Source organism: Gouania willdenowi, chromosome 1 (genome assembly GCF_900634775.1).
Source record: "Gouania willdenowi chromosome 1, fGouWil2.1, whole genome shotgun sequence".
Lineage (NCBI taxonomy): Eukaryota > Metazoa > Chordata > Actinopteri > Blenniiformes > Gobiesocidae > Gouania > Gouania willdenowi.
Genome location: NC_041044.1, coordinates 26994734 through 27010470, shown reverse-complemented (window position 1 = coordinate 27010470; position 15737 = coordinate 26994734). Strand labels below are relative to the sequence as shown.

At 40.5% G+C, this 15737-nt stretch overlaps 1 protein-coding gene across 9 annotated transcripts in view; it reads left to right on the top strand.

The window, feature by feature from the left end:
* Positions 1–15737, top strand: part of grin2bb (glutamate receptor, ionotropic, N-methyl D-aspartate 2B, genome duplicate b) — a 135709-nt gene that overhangs the window by 74027 nt on the left and 45945 nt on the right. For all 9 annotated transcript variants that reach the window (XM_028443152.1, XM_028443143.1, XM_028443134.1 and 6 more), the window contains exon 7: positions 8338–8530. In XM_028443152.1, coding sequence (XP_028298953.1) covers positions 8338–8530 — 193 coding nt within the window. The remainder of the gene's footprint in view (positions 1–8337; positions 8531–15737) is intronic.

Here is a 15737-nt window from a genome sequence, read left to right as displayed (position 1 = left end):
CTTCCTAACACATTTCTGGTGTTTTCACAGACTGAAAGTTGTGCAAAATCACTATCCTCCTTGTCTGGTGAAAAACACAAAAAACGTATTCTCCGCATCCATTTACAGGACTCCACATCCCACAATACCATCCGCTAAACTTTTCTGAAAATGTCAATGAGAGTGTTTACAGTGGAGATTAAAACCATCTCTCAAGCATCAATTTCAACCTTTTTATTTTATTTTTGGGGTAAATGATGTTCGATTCATTGATCTATGAGGCCAAGACTATTATTCTATCTACTGAAAATGGTCTTGGCGATCCTCTTTAATACGTATAAATTGTAAATATACATTGTGGCATTGAAAAGTAATTTAGTCACTTTTAGTCTGGCGTTGGTGTTGCCAACTCTTTGATCTCTGCTGATTGGCAGTTAGCTGTCACATGAATCTTTGATCTCACAGAGATGAGCAGGTTGCCCACAGAGGATACTATATATAGTCATTTGTTGATTAAAAAATCAATAATTGTATCCACTCACATTCTTCAACACAAACTTAATTACCGGTCATCACCAAATATCTGACCTAAATATTTAAATGTCTAAAATATCTCGATCTCCAACACAAACTATTCATCTCTCTAATGTCTTCTCTCCTACTGGTTATTTAATTTTTAGGGACTCTTTTTCACTCGTTCATAAATAATTTGAACATGTATTGATAATATTGAACATTAGAACAAACTATTTATCTCATTGTTCTGCAGTGATCTCTTGACAAACTACGTATGTATTGAAACCTGGGTACGAGCGGCAGATGGTCGTGTTTGCATATATGCAAATGCCCTTGTCGTCTGTGTGCCATTACTATCCAGCCCATCAAGAAGCTTTTGAATTTCTTTGGCATCATCTAGTGAGGATAATTCGTACCTTTCTAACAAACAAGACACCGAGCGTGAAAATAAACATGAAAACTGCCAGCTCATCTGGTGACTCAGGGATGCATCCTTTGACCCTCGCCTCATGCCGACATGTGTCAGATGGAAAATGACAACAGGATGATTTTAAACTATGCTGATGAGACTGTGCACATAGGGTGAGCAGAGATGAAGGGACTGTTATACATGGATTTGGAGAGGGATAGAGACCCTCAAGTAAATAAAAAGGAGTTAAATACAATGATTTTAGATTCAGAAAGCATTACAAATATGCGTCAGACTTGGGGCCCTGTAGTTAGCAGGGACCTTTATTGATTCCCCATTAGACATCCATTCATATTCGTGTTGCATTGTGAGTGTTTTACATTAATGAATCAAACATATATTTTGTAAATTGTAAGAAGAAAATCAAATAACCTGCAATAAATCCTGATGCATACTCCACATGGAAAGACCAGAGCACCAGAAGATTAATACCACAACTTCCTGTTTGCAAAATCTACCTCAAAGGCCAACTTTATTCTAAAAAAAAATATTCCAGATAATGAATGGTTCAATTGGATTATGGGAATCATAACTGCAGAAATCCTCTCCACTAACTAGTAAGAAACCTTAACTAATGATTCTATGAATAGTTACTACCACAGTGTTCATAGAGAATTCCCAAAATGCTTGAAATACCAACAGAGACATAGTTTTGATGTTGAAAAAGAAAGTATTTTACTGGTTGTATTTTCATAATATTTCGTGAGATATCTCACTATGGGATGTGACCTCTGTCTACATTCCTCAGAAGCACTCTATTTCACTATGCCAATCCTGATTGGCCGGTGAAGCGTGGCAGTCCGCTGGGAGACCCTCCCACCTCCTATAAAAGGAGGAAACGGACAGGTGCACACCATTCAAAAACCGCTTCTAGTTCTAGTTCTAAACCTCTTTTAGTTCTGTCTAGTTTAACTGTCCACAGACGGGATTTTCTACTTTCCAGTTGATGGACGCTGGCAGGACTATCGCCTACTCAAGACCACACCCGGTCAAGAACTGGTTAAAACAGCTCTTACCTTGCTCTGCTCGGTGAGTGTTGTCTTCACTGCCGCAAGGCACGTGGAACCTCCGGGCCCCAGCTTCGGCTGACTGCTCCCCTCCAACGCTGCTGCTTCGGCGCACACGTTGGTCCCAGCGGCCTCTCACTCCAATGACAGCTCCACTGCTAGCTTTGTGCCGCAAGACCGGAGCTCACGGACCTCAGCACACCTAGTCGTCCTTGACCACTGCCCTCGACGCCTCCAGGCTCCTGCACACGTCAGTCTCCCTCCTGGCCCCTCACTGCGGTGTACGAACCGGCTCCAGCTCTGTACCACGGTACTCAAGCTTCCAAACTCCAGCAACCCAGCTGCTTTTCAAAAATTCAATGTTGTCCCCGAGGTCTCCAATGCGCCGGCTCACGTTGGCTCACATCCTTGCTAGCACCAGTGCTAGCCACCACGTGGTAGCGCAAGCTAATCCACCTGCTCTCATTGCCTGCGTCAAGCAGAAATTGAGGCCGAGGGGACGGGATGCACCGTGGCTCGCCTTTGTCCATGTGGTGGGAGAATCTCCAACAAAGATGGGCACGAAGCCTGCTCGAGCTGCATGGTCGTCAAACATGCCCAAATGGTGGTGGACTCTCCGGGCTCTTGTAGGCACTGCGCGGTGTTCAACACCCGCTGCCTCCACAGGAGACTAGCACATCTTTTGGCCTCTTTCCCTCCAATCACGGTGCTCCTGCCGCGGTGGACCCGGAAAAGGTGACTCCTCTCAACACTGCTGCTGCTCAGGGCTCCAGCTGGGGCTCTCAGCTGAACCTGGCAGATATCTCCCCACTGGACTCCTCTCGGGTGTGGACGACAAGGACAAGCTCTTTGTCACCCCAGCTCGAGACGGACTGTCGGCCGCCTTCGCTGCCTCTCAGGAGGGCATGGAGGGCTCCACGCCCGTCTCCCATTCTCCAAGTCTGGATTGCAAAAGTACTGCTGCACGTTGTGATTGAAACCACCAGGTCCTGCTACGAAGGGAAGAAGCTTGCCATTTCCAGGGGCGCTCCAAGACAAATCTTCCCTGTCTCCCCTGAGCTCCTCGTGGAAGTAGCACATCCCTGGGGCAGGTGCCTCCGTCCTCAACTGCGAGGCCATGGAGGGCCACGATCTCCTCAGAATGCCGGTGGAGCCCAGCGGCGCACCTGCTTCCATGTCAGCCTGCTGTGTCCCCAAGGAGACCCATGCTGCTGTTGAAATCGAACCAGCTCCAGTCGGACCCATCCTGCATGACCTACGCAGCTGCTGCTCTCTCTGTCAGGGCCATGAATGTCCTCTCCCTCCTCACCGCCTACCAGACAGAACTTTGTGAGGATTTCAATCTGTCCCAGGACCCAGCGATAATGGAGGAGATATCCAAGGTCACCATTATCTGTCTCCGCATCCAGGCCTGCTCACTGCAGTCTATGGGTAAGGTGATGAGCAACATGGTGGTCCAGGAGCATGCTCGCTGGCTCAACTTCGCTAAACTAACGAACTCTAAAAGATGCAACATCCTGGATGCTCCCATTGTTCCTGAAGGATATCACAAGGTGAGCAGCGGCCTCATTTGTTGTGCCCTGTCATGCGATCCGCACTTATATGGGCAGGACGAGGTGCCTCAGGAGGAGCCATCAGCTGTTCGTCTCCTGGGCCAATTCCCATAAGGGGATGCCTGTCACTAAGCAACGCCTGTCACACTGGGTGGTGGAGGCTATTGCTTTGGCTTATTCGTGTCAGGGTCTGCAGCCACCTACGGGTCTTCATGCACACTCGACTTGGGGTCTTGCCACATCCTGGGGTTTGTTCAGGGCAGTGCCTGTTCAGGACATCGGTGTGGCATCGAGCTGGTCCTCGCCCCTCACGTTGGTCCGCTTTTACATGCTGAATGTTTTACTGTCCTGATGTAATCAGACTTCAGCCTTGAAGGCTGGTGACGCTTGATAAGCATGTCTACACTACGGGAGTTTCCATATCCCATAGTGAGACATCTCATGAAATATTATGAAATAGAACTTTAGGTTACTCTCGTGACCCCGGTTCTATAAGTAATATGAGTGAAATGTCTCACCAGACTGCCCTTCTTTCTCAAACAAGGAGAAGAGGTTTGCTTATTTGAAAGGTGTCTATCTCCTCCCTTTATAGGAGGTGGGAGGGTCTCCCAGTGGACTGTTGCACTCCACCGGCCAATCAGGATTGGCATAGTGCTTCTGAGGAATGTCAACAGAGGTCACATCCCATAGTGAGACATCTCACTCATATTACTCAAAGAACCGGGGTTACGAAAGTAACCTAAAGTTTCGTACATGAAGCTCATCATTGTATATTTTGTTTTTCATTTTGTTAAGTTTCCAAAAGTATACATATTGTTTTTGACCCTATTCACAGCTTTATATTACTCTCTTCCTTAATGGTTCAGCTCATGACTAATCCAAACTGAAGTCTTGCTAATCACCTATTCACTCCACAGAATACAACTCTTATCCATCCAACCACCTGCACAGTAATAATGTATGCAACACATTTGCTGTCAAAACATTTTAAACATGTTAAACCATGACCTCCATAACACCTCTGAAGGTTTCTATATCCTTTTTATGCAGTAATTTCAGATTTACGATCTCATAGACTTCACAGAAATGCTTGATTGGATTGAGATTTTAGTAATTTACAGGAAAAAGCCAATGCCTTAAACATTCTATACCTATCACCTATTCCTGCTTTTATCCATCTTAATTTATGTTGCTGAATGTGGCTTCTGCATCAGGACATTCCAGAGTGTACATAGGCTACGTTCAGACAGTAGCTCTTAATGCACAATTCAGATAAGTTTTTTGAAATGTGATTTTTTTTTTTGTGCTTGATTGTATTAGACAGTAAATGCTTCTTCTGTCAGTTTAGAATATAAACTGAATGTAACCCTGACGTGACCTGCATGCGCAAAAGAGGTCCTGATGTAATACATGAGCACGCATGCACCCACTGTGTTTACAGCAGTAAATACAGTATAGAGGCATCTTTTCTCGGCGTGTGTCTGGTACTGATAAAGTTTCTGTACAACCGAAGTTATCACCATAAAAGTCAGCTAAATTTAAGGAGAAGATTGAAAAAGAAGAGAGCAAGCCTTTTTCCTGCCACTCCTCCTGTGACACAGAATAGCAATGTTTATTGCATTTGAATGATGTAAAAGACAAATAAATGCAACCTGGCCGTCCAGACAGTAGTCTTGTAGCGAAATAACAGATACAGTATGTATCAGATTTAGGACCACATCATGAACGTGACCTGGGTTGGATTTTTTAAAAATTGGATGTTTGCTGTTCAAACTGTTATTAGCAGATACGGGTAGCATATGAGCTAAAACAAATTAGGTTTGTTATTATTTTTTATCCTATTGATGGCATATTAGTTAGTAAAGGTTCAGCATGAAAATATGAGCAAATATTACGTCTTTAATTATCCATATTCAAATACAACTCAATTACATTTACGGTGACCGTATTTTTTCCAATTAAAATTAATATTTTTCTCCTGAAAGTCAATCACTAATTACATTCTCAATTACTAAAGTTAAAATACAATTAATCTCTTGAGTTAGCTTTTTGTCAACATCTCTTATGATAATGGGTCGGTTTTGACAAAAAAATATAATCTGTCATGCAATTTTTTTTTTTTTATCTCATGGTTACCTTGTTAGGTGTCCTTATCTATTAAAATGTTGGTATTAATATTTTTGATGTGGGCATCTGAGCATTTTTCTGTTAATATATACCTTGATTTAATTTTTTTTTAATAATGAAATGACTCTTAAGGAAAGTGACAGAAAGTGGAAAAAGTTTTTATAAAACCGATTTTAATAATTGTTACGTACTAGGGATGTAACGATTAATCGTAAGGCAGTTAAAAATCGATTCATAGGTATCACGGTTGATATCGATTTTCTGACAATTGAATCGCAGTACTTTTTTTAACCAGCAGAGGGCTCTATCCGGAAGTGTTGGCGGCGGGCGGAGTCTGCTAATACTTTCTTTCTGGCTGCCTTCTACTCTTAAATATGTTAATAAATGATTCATTACCCCTTTAGCACCGAAAGAATATCTGTAATATTACTTGAATATCTGTAAAAGTCACGTTTTTCTATTAGCTCTGTCTTCTAGCATAGCTTCTCTTCTTCACTGCAAGATATCTGCATGCCAACCGACCACTGTGTTTCCAGCGCCCTCTGCTGGTTCAAACAAATATGACGTAAATTAGTGCAATGACAATTGTTGAGGCACAAAATACATTTTCAGTTGCACTTTTAAAAAGAAAAAGAACTACTATGCAGTTTTGCATTGTTTATTATAGAACCAGAATTTAAATTAATAGGCTTCATTTTCATTTGTATTATTCCTTTATTTATTTCATTCAAGATTTATTTTTAGTTAAATTGCATTGTTTTGAATAGTTTATCAAGGAATTCTTTTGACAATGAAAAATAAAAGGAAAATAATACAGTATTTTCTATATTCTAAATTTGTCTACAGTCCCATTTTGTAAATGAAAAAAAATCGTGAGAGAATCGTATCGTGAACCCAGTATCATGAATCGAATCGTATCGGGAGTTGAGTGAATCGTTACATCCCTATTACGTACGTATGTGTAAGCCATAGAACTGTAACGTGGGTTGGTGTTTAAATGATAAATATCTGTTTTCATAGATACAATTAAAAAGTGAATTATCTGAACTCAATTACAATTAAATTACGATTATAACAGCAATTGCGGTTAGAATTACGTCACTATTGCAATTAATTATCAATTACTCGATAACAATTATAATTGATCCCAACCTTCTCTGCAATACACTGTTTACTGATCATAACAAACTTAACTCTTTCTACTATCTGCCTGTTGTTATCTGACTACACTGACCAGCTTTGATAAATAACAACCATTGCATCCTTGAAACACACTATAACAGTGACAGTTTTATGTCTGCACAGAAAGACCCTTAACAAACCAGGAGGGTCTCACTCATTTCACCCATGAGTGGTCATAATGTTACAGTATATTACTGTGTAAACAAACTAATTATGTGGTGTCTGACTGCTAACTGGGGACTCGGTGTACAGACTTGTTTGCTTCTTTTGGAGTTAATATTATTTTATATATCTGTACATTTTACAGTTATCATTATGAGAAAAATACAGACTGACATGACTTCCTTTTGCAGGGTTGCCTTCAGCTCTAATATTAGTCCATCATTAACATGATTTGACGATAGTGCTGTAGGGCATTAGGTCCTTCAACGAATACTGTGCCAAGAGCCTTTCCACTCACTGAGCACACAGAGGCTGTCTATTTCAGCCACAGAGAGCTTTCTGTGGCATTTTACCATGTTGAAACCATGGTTCAATGTGAATGCAGAAACTACAAGAAAATACTCAAACCGACACGGTAATTCAAACCAGCCAAGTAAAGCTGACATGAAAACAGGGATGTTTGCAGGTGGTAGATCTGCAATGTTGGAGGCAGCAGATTCTCATGCTTGGAAAGCCAAGCATGACCAAACAAACATGGGAGGGACCACGTGCTTCAGCCATGCTGCCATTCACTTGTCTTTTTGCATTTTCAACCTGCATTTCTCTTGTTTAAACAGACACACTCTGCTGAGAAGCAACTAGATTGCGCTCTCAATTTTTATGTCCCGCCCTCAACAGCTTTACTTCCTCCCCTGCCTCTGCCAATCTACCAGAAGCTACGCCTCCACCTTTGTGCATGCGCTTTGCAAAACATAAGAAAGTTGCATAACTACAAAAACTACACATTTATTGTTAGAGTGCCATAACTTTTGATTAAAACATGTTTATTATCTGTCCATGAGAAATGTGGCCAAATCCTGGTCAGTTCGGAATCCTTTTAAAAGCAGCAAGTCCCTCCACCTTTGAAAAGCAGCCCCGAGATAAATTCTGTTGCGGTCACAAAGACGTGATACACGTTTGCTGTTGTGACGAGCATTCACTAACCCATTGACAGTGGCCCGCCCCAGAAAGTCGAAGCCTATTGTGCGCTGTCTTGCATTTGTAAAGGGGTCTATGAACAAAGGCGGAACTTAAATACATTAATGTATATGAATGACGACCGGCAGTAGACCATAGTAAAAGACTATCGGTTGTTAGGTATTTTTTTTTTGCATTTCAAAAGAATGATACACGAACATAGATTTCGCAGAAACTCCAGATATCAGATTTAAAGCTGAGTGTCATTTTCTTATGTTTTCCCCCAGCTATTTTCTTCTGACACTCAGCCTTTCTGCTTCAATCCTCCACAGTTTCTCACGCTACTCTCATTTCCCTCCTTTTAATCTTTTTTTTCACCTTATAGGGCTGATTTCAGTCTCCTATGATGAATGGGACTACAACATCGAGGCCAGGGTGCGCGATGCAGTGGCTGTCATCGCCACGGCAACATCCACCATGATGTTGGACAGGGGACCGCATATGCTGCTAAAGTCCAGCTGCCTTGGGACGCCAGACAAGAAAAACATCAACACTGGCCACTCCAAGGAAATCCTGAAGTGAGTTAATGCAGAATGAATCAATGTGTGACGGAGGCTGTGGAAACAGAACCACAGCCATGACGGCCATTGTCCAGATAAATACAGATAACTGATATACAATCACAAAATAACATACTCATCTACTGCTATAGTCAATTTGCATAGTCAAGTACATGTTTGTGGACTGTGGGAGGAAGCTACAGTACCCACACAAGCACTGGGAGAACATGCAAACTCCCTGTGCACACAATTCTACAATTAAACATAAACATCACTGAGGCATTCTCTGAGGAGAGCCACAGTTGGTTTTTACCAGCTACTGAAAATTTGAGACAGTGGCTCCTATTAAAACATCTCTTCTTATCTTTTATGCTAACCCACAGCCATGTTTGAAGACAAAACATCCCTTTCTTTCTCTCCCTCTGAACCTTTGTGTTTTCAGCACAAAACAGAACACGAAAGATCAGTGTTCAATAATTTATCTCCATTTAACTTCACAGGGCATGACTTTAAAGTTCACATTGATCAGAGATTCCACTGCTAATTGAATGCTTGGGGTCAACTGGATTATTTAATAAAAGCGCCAAAAATAACAGCGAGTGTGAACATATACCCACAAGCATGAGCACAACAGTTACATCAGACGACGGTATAATATTTAAGGGCTCAGTCTAATGAAAGCTTGATGTTTTGATTCCTTTCCCGTCATAAAGCAGCTGTTTTACAAAGAGGCGTCTGCTTGCTTCCCTTCACCCTTTTACATCATAACAAATAGTTCCCCTGCTCTGGTTTCTTTATCTTTCACTGGCAGCTTGATTTTGAGAAATGTGCAGAAATAATATGCAGTGTCTATTGCCACCTCTGTGTTAATCTTCTGACTGAAGTTGATCTTTACTCCAAATTTCATGCACATCTTTGTCCCGGTCTCTGCCTTTGGTATCAGGTGCACAGTCACCAACAGGATCAAGATAATAATAACACCACAGCCATGAATATTTCATCTCACTGCCCTCAAGGACACTATCACACACAGGTTTAGTGTGTGTGTTGTGTGTTTTTCAACCAATGTATCCATTTTTCTTCTTTCTTAACTTAGTGGACTGCCTGATGACCAGAGTTTACCAAGAGACACCAACATGCAAAAGGAAAGACTCACAAACACACCCCCACACACATTCTAAGAGCGCAAACATCCACCAAGCACCAAATATCCTCTTTGCCAGATACTGTATTGGCAGTTAACTGGATAAATGATCCTAGTCATGGTACCATGATCATTCACACTTTAAAGGATTGGAAGAAATGTCTATCCCCATTAATAATGATACAGTAGGTCCAAATGTCTCTAAAAATTGCTGTGATATGCGCAATCCAATCCGATTGAAAATCTGTGGTATAATTTAGGAACAAACCCGACATAACTGAGTCAAATTTCATAAAGGTCAAGTGATTACAACCCAAGATATGAATTCAAATTTAGCCATCGATGAGACAGGGATTTTTTATTTTTCAAACTGCTCCAAAATCAGTTTATTGATCTGGATCACCTCCAAAATTTAATGGAAGAAGGAAGAGAAATAATTTTTTTCCACCAATGTGGAATGGTTTCAGTTTATAGATCTTGTCAAAATTTTATTGAATTTTCCATGGCATAAGGTCTATCTTTGGTTAAAATTTTCTTCAAGAGTAACTAAACCTCTTCTTTCTCCTGACCTGCCACAAGGAAGCAAATTCAAAAAAAATGCCTTTATTATGGGCGGGGCTCCAGGAGCAGTTAAGACACGCCCAGTCTATACTATAAAATCTCCAATGAACAATCTATGCTATGCTAACTAGCTACTCATTACGCAATATACCTCTATTCACTCTTCTCTCAATCCAACCTACACACCACAGATTGTAGAGCCCACAGGTGCTAATGTTTGTACAAGGGGCGGGGCTAACAGTGCTTGTTTGTGACACAAAATGACCCCAAAACAATCACATAATCTTGTTCTCAGCCAATAGCAAAAATCTATTGTAATAGTCTGGTTTCAATCCATAGAGGGCAGTCACTCTGATATTTTACAACAAAATATGCCAAATTAAAATACTTTGACAAAAATGTTGAGAGTTGGACCAGAATCAATTACCATTACTAGTTCATACCCAAAAAAAGTGGTTTTGAGGTTTAGTCTTTATTACTTTTGACGTGATCTAACTAAAGGTCAAACAAATAAATACATAAACGAAGGTGAAAATATAACCTCTTTTGTGGAGGTAATTCCACCTATTCCATGCACTCCCCTCCAGAGAAAATCCTAAGAAAATAGTTGTCTGTGTTGGCATTGTCCCATGCGGCTACAGTGGGTTGCACGCCTGTTGTATCAACATGTTATCCTGTCAGCACTGATGGACAGAAACATGACACTCAAAGGAGTCACGCTCTTAAGTTTGTTCAGGGGCTGTTGACCATATGTGGCACACACAAACACACGCATGATGCATCCAACACACACAAACATGTGCACTGGAAGGCATGCATTAAATACCAATGAGGATATGCTCTTCTGCACAAACAGCTCTAGAGAGCATCCTTTGCTTCCTGGTTGGGAAAACTGTGCGTGTTTATGTATTGCTAGTGGGTTTCATTTCCTTTGTGTTTACGCCGATACTCCACCCATTCACTGGTAGATGTGATGGAGGCTAGGATTCTTATTTTGGTTTTTGGTTTGCTCTCGGGTGATAGGAACCTCTTGATGCTGAAGACAGTCGGAGACGTTTCCTTCCTTGTGCTTCTTTCCATTCACAGCAGCAGAACAGCAGCAGAGCATGTTGCCCTCCTTTTTTTCCCACCTTTAAAGTTGTTTTTCCTTTAGGGAAAAAAATGTATTATTGCATTTCTTAATGGATACAATAAAAGTGTCTGTCTAATAAATCTTGGGTTTATTAGAAAGCAAGCAGGCTCCTCTGTTGTGCTTCTGGTCTTTTCTCGTTGAACCTGCATACTGTTGAAGTGGGTTAAAGCGTCAACTGACACAGTTCTGTCGCTCTCACTTGGTCTCATTCAGGTGCTTCTGGGCTTTTCTTCTTTTTTGGTTCTTTTATCAACAACTCCAATCTACCTTCATTCAATTCTCCCTGAAAGCCACTTCAATCATTGGACATAAAGGCAGAATGTTCAGAGTAATTAATGTTTTTTTGCACCTTTCTGTGATAGTTCTGCAAAACCTGTACAATTTCACTTTTAAACATCTGGCGCTTGTACAACCCATTCCCTCTTATGTTTTGGCATTTTTTGCTTTTGTAATTCAATCATGGACAATGTAACTGTAATTTTAATCATTTTAATGACAACACGCATTAGCTGCACTCTGTGATGAGCAGTTTATACTTTGTGAGACCAGCCGATCGGCCCATTTAAACAGACATAAAGTTATGTTCTTGATGACGTGATGATATGTGAGTCCTGGGTGGGTCCAGAGTCAGCTACATTCTGTCATTGAATAAACATTTAGAGAATTTGGATTGATTTTAAAAGGAATACAATAAAATAAGATAAGATATCAAAAACATAATATATCACTTTACTTTAAAAGAAAAAAATGTTTAATTTGGCTTGGTCTAGACATCTTGATTTAAAAAAAACAAAACATTTATATTTTTTCTTATTTGAAAATAAGATAACATATTAGCAAGATATATAAAGTTATTTGTTCTTTGGGCCAGATTAGACAACTCTGTTCTCACGTATATGTCTCTTTAAGTATGTGTAAGTGCAGTCGACTTCAATCCTCTGTATGTCATGCATCCATTCTGGAACTTGGTAGGGAAGTTTTTACCAACATGGTTGGTTCCAAACTTTCACATTTACAGGCTTTATGTTCCTCGTCTGGAACTTCCTCATGTTGGTTGATTTAATAATAAAGTAATTTATCACTTTACTTCAAAAGAAAAAGTGTTTAATTAAGTTTAGTTTAGACAATCCCAGACTATGCATACATTCATACACAGACAAGAGAGACAATAATAATAAAAACAGTCAGTACATGACAAAGATGCTCATTGACACATCATCCCTCATGTGATCCATCTAGTAATGACGCACGGGGTGAGGCAGATTGTAATACGCATTTAAGAATAGCGGCAGATAAAAGTAAACATAAGTACTGTAAGATAACCTAAAAGTACATTGTGTCAAGCAAGGGACATATATCAAAAACTCAAGCTAGCAGTCCATGATACTACTGTTGAGGATTAACAGCCTGATGGCAGAAATAATGAAGGACTTAGGAAAGCCGTTTGTTCTTCCACGGGGCGCCATTAAACGACGGCCTGAGGGCATTAAAATGAACTCTAGAACATGGGTTGTGCTCATTCTGGGAAATCATTCCCTGAGCTACTTGTTTCTTAAACAAAGAATGCAGATCTCTCTACTGGACTCCGATTATTTTGGAGCAGAACAACAGTTTGACGATAGTTTGCAGTACACATACAATTCTACAATTTTCTACAATTTAATTTGTAAATGGTAAATGTACTTGATTTACATATATACTGTAGCGCTTCATCCCTACAGTGACGTAGTCTCAAAGAGCTTTACAATATCGACTCATTCACCCATTGACACTCACATTCACACACCAATGGTGTGCTTTTGTCTAAAGCGACGTACTACACAGGAAAGGATTTAGACTGGAGTAAAAACCCTGATTAAGTGCAACAAAGTGCTTTAACTTTACATGTCCGAATCAGACTGTTTAACCTTGAGTGCACTTTTATAAAAAGCTTTTTTTATGCTTCCTGATTTGTAACTAATTATGCATGTATGGGTGCTTCTGGTCTGAAATGTACTTTTTATAATCTGCACAGTAAATGGCTTTTAAGAGAGAAAGGATTACTTAGTCTATGGCTTCCTCATTATTTTCATGAATTTTATTCATGTCTTTTCTTTGTTTATAATTAATTGCTGTAATGGCCTTTGAAATGTCACTGAAATAACTAATAGATATTTCATACATCTGTTTTGGAATGTTCACTTATCGAAGCAGTGAGTGAGTGAGTGAGTGAGTGCAGCAGAACATCTATAAACCTGCTGCTGCTATTAGGGATGTAACGATTCACTCAACTCCCGATACGATTCGATTCACGATACTGGGTTCACGATACGATTCTCTCACGATTTATTTTACAAAATGGGACGGTAGACAATGTTGTACTATTTTCCTTTTATTTTTCATTGTCAAAAGAATTCCTTGATAAACTATTCAAAACAATGCAATTTAACTAAAAATAAATCTTGAATGAAATAAATAAAAGAATAATACAAATGAAAATGCCTATTAATTTAAATTCTGGTTCTATAATAAACAATGCAAAACTGCATAATAGTTCTTTTTCTTTTAAAAGTGCAACTGAAAATGTATTTTGTGCCTTAACAATTGGACTTTAAAAAAAAAAAAAAAAACCGTGATTGCACTGATTTACGTCATATTTGTTTGGACCAGCAGAGGGCGCTGGTAACACAGTGGTCGGTTGGCATGCAGATATCTTTCAGTGAAGAAGAGAAGCTATGCTAGCAGACAGAGCTAATAGAAAAACGTGACTTTTACAGATATTCAAGTAATATTACAGATATTCTTTTGGTGCTAAAGGGGTAAGGAATCATTTATTAACATATTTAAGAGTAGAAGGCAGCCAGAAAGAAAGTATTAGCAGACTCCGCCCGCCGCCTACACTTGTGGATAGCTCTGCTGGTTAAAAAAAGTACTGCAATTCAATTTTCAGAAAATCAATATCAACCGTGATACCTATGAATCGATTTTTAACTGCCTTACGATTAATCGTTACATCTCTAGCTGCTATATATGAGAGCTGCTCAGGGAAGAGTCAAAGGACTTGTAGACATTACATTTATTTAAATTAAATTCATGTTTATTTATATAATGCCAAATACAACAAGGTCATCTCATGGCACTCATTACAAATAATATAGTTTATAATTTAATTAAAAAAAATAATTTCCTCATAAGCACGCATCAGCCATGATGGAGAGGAAAAAATCCCCTTAAAGGGGCAGCATTGTGAAAAAAATCACTTAATAATGGTTTTGCTACAGTGATATCCATTCCTTTAGCCTCATTCAGAAGGCCAAAGTTGAAAAAGTTCTGTTTTCTCCCTCACTTGCTATTCCACATTTTGTAAAACTGGGCTCCAAATCGGCGAGTTGGATTTTTCCCTCCTCATGCGTCAAGGCAAAAACTCCTAATCCTGACAATCCTGGCTCCTCTTACCCTACATAAGAATGTGAGCTCCTCTCTCTCAAACTACCCCACAGGTAAAATAAATATAGCAAAGGCAGGTTGACATTACAGTTAATATCACAATTCTATTTCATAATATTTCGTGAGATGTCTCACTATGGGATGCAAACTCTGTCTGCATTCCTCAGAAGCATTTATCTGCCAATCCTGATTGGCCAGTGAAGCGCATCAATCCGTTAGGGAGAGACCCACCTCCTACATATACAATCTTTTTTTCTTTTCTTAAATAAATCTATATATTTCCATGTCTGCAAAAGAAAAGTTTCTTTCAAAATAAAAGACAAGTCCAACATTAAAAGCATAAAGTACTTATTTATTTTTGACCAGCTGTCCACGACTTACCCAGTACAGGTCCGCGACCCACTTTTGGGTCCCAACCAACAAGTTGAGAATCACTGCACTTGACCAAAAGTTAGTGAACCTCCGGGCCTCAGCTCCGGCTGTCGACTCCTTCCAACGCTGTGCTCCGGCACACGTTGGTCCCCAGCGGCTCTTTCACTCAGGTGTTAGCCCCACTGCATGCTCCTTGCCACAAGACCAGTGCGTTGACCTCAGCACACCTCGCTGTCGTCTCGGTCTCAATGCCCTCGGTGCCTGTGGGCCGGTGCGCACGTCAGTCCTCCCTCTGGGCTCACATGAAAGTGTGTAGCCCGGCTCCAGCTCCAGATACTACGGTATCCTAGCTTCGGACGAAAGCGAAAGCTACCGTCTCGAAAACCAATGCTGTCCTTGACATCTCAGACAGTCCAGCACACATTGGCCTGCATCCCTGCTAGCACCTGTGCTAGCTGCCTAGTGGCAGAGACCTGCTGTCAGAGGGGAGGGGCACAGTTTTACATCCTCGTACAGACCATCTGGCGCTGAGGGCTTGGCCCCTGGGTGGCTCAATCTGTCAGCCGTGAGTGTGATCTCCACCATACAGA